This window comes from Merops nubicus, unplaced genomic scaffold (genome assembly GCF_000691845.1).
Source record: "Merops nubicus isolate BGI_N331 unplaced genomic scaffold, ASM69184v1 scaffold7695, whole genome shotgun sequence".
Taxonomy (NCBI): Eukaryota; Metazoa; Chordata; class Aves; order Coraciiformes; family Meropidae; genus Merops; species Merops nubicus.
In genome coordinates this window covers 49,672-59,324 of record NW_008610185.1, presented here as the reverse complement: position 1 = coordinate 59,324, position 9,653 = coordinate 49,672, and the positions used below count along the sequence as shown (strand labels likewise).

Below are 9,653 nucleotides of genomic sequence, written 5' to 3'. Positions count from 1 at the left end.
GAGTAGAGATTATTTCCTTCTGATAGTATATATAATTTTCTGTACCAGTCATGTACAGATGTGAACATGTTATGAATCATTGAGATAAAAAACTGGCTGTGAGTCAGTAAATACATAAATATTAAATGCCAAAATAAAGACACGATCTTCTTTATTTCCGGAAAACTTGTCAGTTACTAAAAAGAGGCATACACTGTGTGGTTGGGAGTAATTAGCCCCCATCTCCACAAATTACATTGTATGAGCCACTGCCAACATAAGCTTTCCATATTTTGAAATATTTTCTTCTCTTTAAATGAAACCACCCACTTTCTGAGTAATTCAGATTTTTTTAATCCCATACAGATATATATGAGGCAGAAATAACCCTTGTACCTAACGGAATATTAGCTCATGGAAAGAAAATTTAGAATGTAATCTACATAAACTGATTATTTGATATACTAAGTAGCATCCACCCTTGCCCAAACTTCACCTGTGTTTATGGACAAGGGGAGTTACTTCATTCTTCCAAATCATCAGTCTCACCTTCACTAAAAGGAAAAACACACCTCAGATAAATAAAATAAGTCATCCCCTAAGAGTGGAATAGATATAAAAAAGAGTTCTTAAATAAAAATTAAAAAGTGTGCTGTTTGTCATTTCTAAGGGAAACAGTTATGGGTGACTGTGGCCTATAGTCTTGCTCCCTGTGTAAGACCCTAGGTGTAGTTTTTTGGTTAGCTGGCTCTATGTAGCTCAATTCTCAACACTTTCCTTTCATCCCCCAAACAACTTCTGGAGTCACCTCCCTTTCTGCTTTGACGAGACACTGAAGCTTAGACTGCCTGTGCAGAAATCTGTTATGGGACTGATGCACAACAAACACTTAGGTTTCCACTGTCAAAATTACTGTGTACGATGCAGTTATTTAATACACCAACAGAAAAGTGGGAAAGGTGATAACTGATTGGCTTTTTGTTTGCTTGATTTTGTTTTTAATATCCGCTGCTCTTTTGTTCTGGGAGTATAATTTAATTTAAGCATTCCTTATTCTTATTATTATTTGGAATTTCTTCAAGAAATTCCAAATTCTTGAAGAAAAATGTAGTAGTCATTATTCGTGGAATCTGGTAAAGTCAGAAAAATTAGCAACTTCCTATTGCAGAAAATTTATGAGTATCTAATTTGCATTTGGAATTGTACATAGAATCATAGAATCCTTTAGGTTGGAAGAGATATTTAAGATCATCAGGTCCAACCATTAAGCCATTAGGGCTCTAAAGACCTCTGTTAAAAGAGATCAGAATCTGTCAGGGCTGGAAGAGACCACAAGGATCATCCAATTCCAACCCTTCTGCCATGAGCAGGGACACCTCACACTAGATCAGGCTGCCCAGAGCCTCATCCAGCCTGGTCTCACATCAAAAGCACGGTTCATCCACATGTTATTTCTGAAGAAAAAACACCTATGGCTTGCTTAAAAAGTTGTACTCTTATAGGTGAGATCCAATCTAGACCTTTTTAGCTGTTAATAACAAAGTAAATTAACTCAACTGTCCCAGCATGATTAAAGCTAAACTGGATAACGAGGTGATGTTCACTGTATATTTGTCTTCCTGAGACACTGCTTCTGTAGAAGAGGGATGGAGAGAATCAGTTATGTGGCAAACAAAACAAGAAAGTAAAGAATACTGCAAATCTTTGGCATTTCTTTTCTAATAGTGTCTTGATCGAGAACAAGCGATTCAGTGGATTAAGAAAGAAAGGCTTCCAGCGTTTCTAGAAAGTGACTGTTACTTTGAGTACAGGTATTGCAACCTTTTATGCTGTCTCTCATTTTTGAAGTCATACATTTTTCTCTTCTGTTTAATTCATCTTGATGGTACTTTTAATATGTTTTCTCCCAGCTTTAATCCTGTCTATTTAATTTTAGCATTTTAGTTCCTGGGATAAAGTAAAATCTGTGACTTTTTTCAACCATCATTCTGTAATTTTCCTTAACCATGAATAGGTTGAGGAATTACACCATTATGGAGAGAGTAAGAGTAGCATTTACTGATTTCTGAATCTCTGTTCCACAGAGATATCATGGTAGCCATGCATCTTTCTCTCAACAATATGTAAGCTATATAAGTGGAAGTTATGAATCTATGAAATCTATTTGGAAAAATAAAGCCAGCCAGTCCTTTTAATTTCAATTATTAGTTTTGTGTCTTTGGGCCCACTGGCAAGACTTCCTTTTGAAGGGTTCTCTGTGGGATATTGTGGCATAGTTGGATGATTTACTGTTATGCAGTTGCTATATTTTTCCAGATGTCCTTTCAGCAGATGTTTAGAAGGTTTAATATGCTTTTTGGGAGTATCTGCCACTACATCCCTTAAGGTTGTGTCTAGATGCTAATAATTGTAGTGTGTTTCAGGGGTCCTAAAAGGTGCAGCCTGGCAGTGTGGTTCATTAAATTCATGTTTGCTGATTGTAATGACAGGCTAATTACTAGGGTATAGACTTCTACGTTAAAAATTTTAAAGTATTTTCAACTTTCAATATCCAGAAAACTGTACCTAAGTTCACAGGGAAGTCTGCACAGGACAAACAAACCATGAAAGAGTGCTCAGTTTTACCTTTAGTGGCAGCCTGCTGTATGTGTATCTGGGTTTTATAAAGCGCTTTGAATATTCTGGTATAGCAAGAATATTTCTTTGAACTAGCAGAGTTACCTAAGAGTATTACATAAAACTAACTGTGGGCATTTACCTAATTTTCACTGCCATCAGTGGTTTAAACTGCTATCATGAATCGAGATAAGCTGAGCTAATAAAAGGGGAACTTGTATTTAAAGATGAAGATACCTCAACCCTAGAATGAAATCCTATTTGCCCACATATCATGGCAACTAAGAAAACTGGGCATTCACTCGTGGTGGGAGGCTCAGGTACAGGCTTTGTCCTCCTTTCACATGCACCTCGATTGGTTTTCTACTGCTTCCTAAATAAACTAAGTTCTGCCCCAATGCATGAGCCCAGAGCATCCTCATTATTGTCATGTGGTTGAAGGACTGCCTTTCCTGAACGTTGAGCATAGGTTCAGACTAACACAAGGCTGCACCAGAGTGCTGTTCAGTGCAATGGAGTCCTCACACAGCTGCCAGCTGAACAGGATGGCACCTGCGTTACCATCCAAAAGTTCAAGTAGTATGATGGCTGCTGTGGCACTGCTGCTGGAAGATTGCTTGTATAGGGAATAGGAACGGCAGAATCAGTTTTACTGATAAAGCTTGATCATGCAAAGCAGTCCACCATCTGTAAAGCTGGCGGACTATGGAATGGCAGTATTGGTGTTTACGTGTGACATCAGGCAAAGGATGAAATAACAAAACAGATTATGAAGTTCTCTGTAGCAGTTTATTTTTAGATTGGTCATGGGTTTTATTGCCTATTCTGGAGAAAAAAAATCAAACTATTTCTCTGATTAAAAGCAAATTAATTAACTATTTTCTTGTCTCAACATTTAATTTTAGGCTAGCTAAGTTGATATCGCAGGTAGAATGGAGCAAGACTGGCATTAATTTTGTTATAGATAGTGACTATTACCCCTGGATAAGGAAGCGAGACACAAATCCCCTTCCTCCTAAGGAAAGTGACACTTTGTTGGCTATGAAGAAGTTCTACATATCGCTTGGCCAGGTAAAATAAACAGGTTTCGTGGGTGTAACATCAAGGAAGGTTGAATGCATTGGATTAAATTATTGTAACTAAGGGCATAACCTAGTTAGACAACTGATTCTCTGGATATCCCTTATCTTCAAAGAACTCCATACTACAGACGAAGGTTGATGGGCTGTAATACAGCATAACCAGAAGCTGGGCTACAGGTATACTCAGCTACTGTCATACAGCTCTCTTCACTGGGAACTATTGTTACAGAAATCTACACAAACAGACTGCACAAAACGACCACAGATAGTAAGCCCTTTGCTCTTAGAGACAGACACTGCAATAAATAAATTTAAATTATTCTATAAAATTTCTTTTCCTAGGCTACAGTTTCTCAAACAAAGGATTGGTTTACATTAGCAAAACAAAGTGAATCAATGAAGCCTACAGATTCATTTATGCGTCCTATAGCTTCTAGTCAAATTCAAGATTTTCAGTGTTTGCCTGGGCAGCCGGAAAGAGGTAAATCATTCAGTGAAAAAGACAGACTTCTGGGTAAGTAGCAGGGGCTCAGCCACAGTGTTTACAACACCGCTCTCACAAGAGGGAAAGAAAAGGCATTCCAAGTAATTGCTACTAACTCCACTTATTACCTTCTGACTATAACATGCTACCTTGTTTCTTTCCATAGCCACAACATTAAAAAGAAATTTGATTTAGTAGCCAAGTAATTATGTGATAGTAGAAGTCTCTTTTCTTACACAGATATCTGTATGTTTCAGCAGATGATTTTTTTCCCCCCCATTTAGTAAGTTTTGGAAAACTTTCTTGTCTGGATATTTTTGGTATTTAATAATGCATGGTTTGTGTTGCAGCCATCTTAGGGTATTCATGATGGGCACCTAGTGGCCTTTGGTTGCCAATATTTTAATCTTATGGAACCTAACTGTTCATGACGTTCCTATCTATCTGTCAAATTTAACTAAAATTGCTCAGCAGGTTTCAAAGGTACTGGGAGAGAACATACAGATGCACATACCTGATTGCATAGCCTTGCTTCTGCCCTGTAGGCCAGTGCCAAGATGAACAGAGAAGTCTCAGCTCGTATGCTAGGAGTTCTAGCTTCCCTATTCTCAGAGGAAAAGGCAGCCATTCCAGCCTGAGACTTGTACTGCTGGGACCTTGGAGTCCAATGGCTGAATGGAAAATTGGAAGACATGGTAATTCCAGAAGTCTATCTTCTTCCCCAAACCCATGAGGGCCACCTCACAAAATATACTTCTGATGCATGGATTATTCATGAAGTTGTTCAAGTCACACTCATTTGCAGCTCATGACTCTACCACTGATTTTTGCAGTGATTTGAGAAGAGAGGTCACAAATGCACCATTCCTGCAGAGCATCATAATGCAGTTTAGCTCTGTATTGCAGTGGGCTGGACATGGGCCTATGGAAAGCCTCTCCATCCTCTTCTTTTGCTGCAGTTATCCTGCAGTCAACAGCATTTTGCCTTACTGAATATTTAACTTTTTCTAACATAGACTTCCATTTTGTATGTGCTTATTACTCTTCCGTGTGCTCATTTCACAGGAAATACAGCTTTCTCTCAGTCAGAGACCCCTTTTTAGACATGCTATTCACTTGGTTTAGCGAAATTCAGAAAAGTCAATTTATTCTAAAGTTTAAACACGGAATTGATAGGAAGATATTGCAGACCCGCAATTAAATGATGACTTTGTTTTCTCTTACTTTCACTTAGATTATGCTGCTGTTCACAATATCTGTAGTTATTCTGATCTGATCAGTTTTATAAGACTGACTCTTACATCGACAGCAGCTTTAACCTAGCTATGCAGCGTGTGTAGTCAAGGTCATCTTTGCTAACATGCTCCAGAAGTACTCGATTTGCTAGAAGGCTGGCAGAAGTAGAAAAGACATTTGAGGAATTTAAAGCAGTAAGTTTCTTTCTCAGCAGACCAGGGTGACAAGGCATGCTCAATAGCACAGGGATGCTGAGGAGCTGGGAAAAAAGGAATTGAGTAGAGAAGTGTAGACCCAAAGACCAGGGCTGGTCACTGTTCTGAACCTGTTAGTTATGAAACATCTCTAAATGGGAAGAAGCCATTTCCGTGGCAGACTGGACTGCAAGATAGTTGAATGTTTCCAGAGCCCTTGACATAATAATTTGATTTTTCATGCTTCCATGTAAATCAAGATCTTACCCAACTTACAGAGGTCTGTTGCATGTTTTAGTCTTTTGCCACCATAAGTAGAAAAAGAATTATCATTTACTAGCTTCTTCAGACAAAAACAAAACCAAGTCCTGCTACATACTGTGGCTTCGATCAAACTGTGACCAAATAGTCAGGAAGAAACCAAGCCTCGTAGCACAACAAGGTGGTTTAACAAGTGCTGAGGAGCTGGGGTGCTCTGCTGAGTAAACATGACAGTAGGCTCCAGAGGGACTTGTTCCTGAACTCTACTGCTCTGCTGCAATTCAACGTGGAATGAGTTTCTGAGTAATGGGGCTGAGTTTCTAGCCAGATACCAACAGCAGAAACACCTCTGCTATCCTCTGTTCTGCAGCATGATGTGGTCTGATTGTTCTGCACCAGCACAATATAAATATGTTGAATTTTTTAACTGGGAAATGTTGATATGCAAGAGAATAGTCCTGAATCAAAATAGGGCTCAGTGATCTTTTCTGATTTAATGCAGAAGCAGGTTCCCTGTCTAAGGAGTGCCACCAACAGAGTTTCCTTTCCCCTTCGAGGACAGCATCAGCAAAAGCCGACATTATTAGTGAAAGATCCAGAGAGCCTGAGGAGGGTTCTTCTGTGACCATTGCTGAACCTCCTTCCCACACTCAGTTAAGAGTTCATCTAGACCTGAAATGGGACAACACAGCAAAAGAAGAAAATGGACAGAAAAGCACAACTTTAAAGACTCCAGAAGAACTCATACCAGCTTGTACTCAATTTGTATTGGAGGAACCCATTTCAGAACTGACCCACCAGTCAGATGCTGACATTGAGAACGGTGTGGATTTTCACAAACAGCCTGAAGTGATTATAAACAAATTAGAAAATAATGAATTTGCCCATGGTACTGCAGAGTCATGTTTTTCCAAAAGTTCTACTCCATTTACTACCTTGGACTCTGCAGGAGAAGTAAGAGAACGAGATATTGAAGAAGTAAGCTTGAGATCAAGTTCTGAAAGTGATGAGGCAGACAATAGGGCTGCCTGGTGTATTAGTGACAGGACTTATGACACTGGCAGAAGACAGGAGTTTGAAAGATTCAAGAAGTTCATTAAAGGAACACAAGGGGAGAAGTACTGGTGGCTCTGGATGGATATTGAAAGGCTAAAGGCTCTTAAGGATGCTACAAGGCAGCAAAGGTACTTCTCATTATTTAACAGTTATTCACAATATTTAATACTTGTCACCAAGCTAGATCAATGCAGGTTTTGAGATTTCAGAATAAATTGCTATGTTTGAATAGAACAGACACAACTAAAGTAATCAAGAGTTACCTGACAAGTTAAGTCAGGAATGACTCTGCTAAAGCTCATAAAATTCTTTTTGCAGAGTCATATTTGCAGCTCTTACGAAGTGCCATAGTATCAAGACTTTGTTAGAGATCTGGAAAACAGATGGCAACAGGAAGTTAAAAAAATAAACAAACAAGTAGAAAAGAACTTATTCAGAAGTAGGCCATTCAGGATGACAAACTGCTTTAATGAAAAGCTGTGCTGGGTTCAGATTGTCTGTTCTAAGGCACTCTACATTTTATCTTGCACGCAGTCTCTAATTTGCAGAAAAACTATTTTGGCTTCTACCACTTGCAATTAAAATCATGTTGCATGACAGCAGTTTAACCAGTAAGATGAACTGTGCTTGGTTCTGTATAGTATCTGATACATGCTTTTGTGACTGCTTTTGTTGACTCAAGGCAACTCAGTAAGATGAAAACACTGTATCAGCTGAGCAGCGGAGACTATTTTCTCAGCTCAGAAGTGCTACTCAGACTTGATCTACTGCATGGAGATCAGTGGAATATAACGCATTTAAGACGGGTTCAGCCTGAAGTAGTGAAACCTCTGCTTCTTTACTGGTATGAAAAAATGAACATGGACTAAGATTCTGTTGTGTAACAAATTTATCTTTTCTTTGATTTAGGTTTATTTCATCTCACTTATCCTGTTGCAATTATGGAAACCAATGTCTTCATAAATGTTAGCAGAAGTTGCCTCTGAATTTTTAGTCGAGTCTAAAGTAAACTGCAATATACTGAGAGGCCAGGTAGATCTGCCTTACTGAGCCCTTGTTATATTACTACCAGAGCATCTGAGCTGCTTTGTGCAGAGCTGTCTTGGAGGTTAGTTAACTAAACTTTAGGCTTTAGGATAGAGAAACCCCTCCAGACATGTAAGGCTAATTATATCCCAATTTATTCTCCATATTGCCCTTCTCAGTTTTCTGAGGATGCACTGTGTATAGGTCTATGTGAAATTTGACCCTGAGACTTTATTGTCACAATGTCTGTCATACAAAATGCCTTTTATGTATTTACAGCGGAAGCAAGGGTACAAATTCCAACCTGTTTCCAAAACATAAGCTAAATTTTTGAAGGTGTTTGCACCTCCCCAAGAAGGATCAGGAAGCTGCAGGCAAAAACCAAATGTGAACTTTTCTGTGGAGCCTCATGAGAGTTATGGTCTATGTCCTGTGATCTATAATCCTTTCCTATTCTTTGCTGTAGGATGGATGGGGCACATCCTTCTGCAGACTCATAAAAATGCAACTATGCAATGGTGCAGAATTTGCAAACTAAGTTTATTTATGTGTAGCTTGGTTTTAGATTTGGAAGAGTGCAATACTAAACATATCTTTAATACTGTTTTTTACTTCTAGGCATATATAGCATCATATCTTGGTACAATAAACACCAATACTGGCCAAATAGGCCAGTATTTCAGGTTTTGGGGAAGTGCCACTTACTAGCTTTTTTTTTTTCCCCAGGGGTCCAAGATTTTGTGCCACTCATTCAACAGCAAAAGAAACTGCCTGTGCAAAACTGAAGCTGTGGCACACAAGACAAGAAAGACCAAGGGTGGACATTGATCCTTTTCCACAAATAGTATCATTGCTACCACTAACACCTAAGTCTTGCATGCCCAGGATACAATCGTCTCTTTCTCAGGTAGGCAGGATCACAACATTGAAAACCAAAGCCTTATCCCATCAAAAATTATCATAAAACTCCTTGGACTCAATGGAACAAGAATATAGGAAGTCAAGATTTAGCAAGCAGATCTGTTGCAGATGGTTGTGTATAAAAATGCAGCAAAATTTTACTATACGTAACAGATTGCTATAAATCAAGTCAAATTATCTTCCCAGTTACATCCTGGCTACATAAGTCTTTTGGATAGATATTTTATCTCGGAATGCTTAGAACTGCAAAAGTAAAGATCTAGCAGCACAGATTCTGCCCTTCATCCAGCTCTTATCTTAATCCAGAGTAATTCTTACAGCTTCATTACAGTTACCCTGAATCTACCCCTAGTGATTGTACAAAGGGCAGAGTTCTGCTCATTTTCTGTCACCACAGTCCTTCAACTAGTTATGTGTGATTTTTGCTTTCTACAGAGGGCCACAAACCATACAACACAGACCTTTTCACAGCTTGTAGCTTGCAAGTGGCCAGTTCATTTTTGACTCTTTTATTCCTTGAAAGACTGATTTTGAGAGGTAACTGTAATGAAAGCTTCAGATTTTCAGCAACACAGTGTTAAGCCTCAGGACAAGAAGGTACTTTGAGAATGTGAATTGACACTGTGGTTCCAGTGTCAAGAACTGGATGGGCTATGCCACAGAACCACTCACACACACCTGTTACTTTGAGCTGGGTACTTTTAGACTACAATTATATTTTTTTCAAAAGCTGATTAATGGAGATAATGCAGGGAAAACAGTGGGACAGATTTTCTGTTCAGAAGAAGCTGAGTTCAG

At 38.8% G+C, this 9,653-nt stretch overlaps 1 protein-coding gene across 1 annotated transcript in view; it reads left to right on the top strand.

Moving 5' to 3' along the window:
* Nucleotides 1-9,653, top strand: part of RGS22 (regulator of G-protein signaling 22) — a gene marked incomplete at its 3' end in the record, with an annotated part of 61,410 nt that overhangs the window by 15,463 nt on the left and 36,294 nt on the right. Inside the window, exons 5-11 of the mRNA XM_008940821.1 lie at nt 1,705-1,790; nt 3,501-3,666; nt 4,020-4,195; nt 6,410-6,671; nt 6,786-7,036; nt 7,591-7,752; nt 8,661-8,841. Coding sequence (XP_008939069.1) covers nt 1,705-1,790; nt 3,501-3,666; nt 4,020-4,195; nt 6,410-6,671; nt 6,786-7,036; nt 7,591-7,752; nt 8,661-8,841 — 1,284 coding nt within the window. The remainder of the gene's footprint in view (nt 1-1,704; nt 1,791-3,500; nt 3,667-4,019; nt 4,196-6,409; nt 6,672-6,785; nt 7,037-7,590; nt 7,753-8,660; nt 8,842-9,653) is intronic.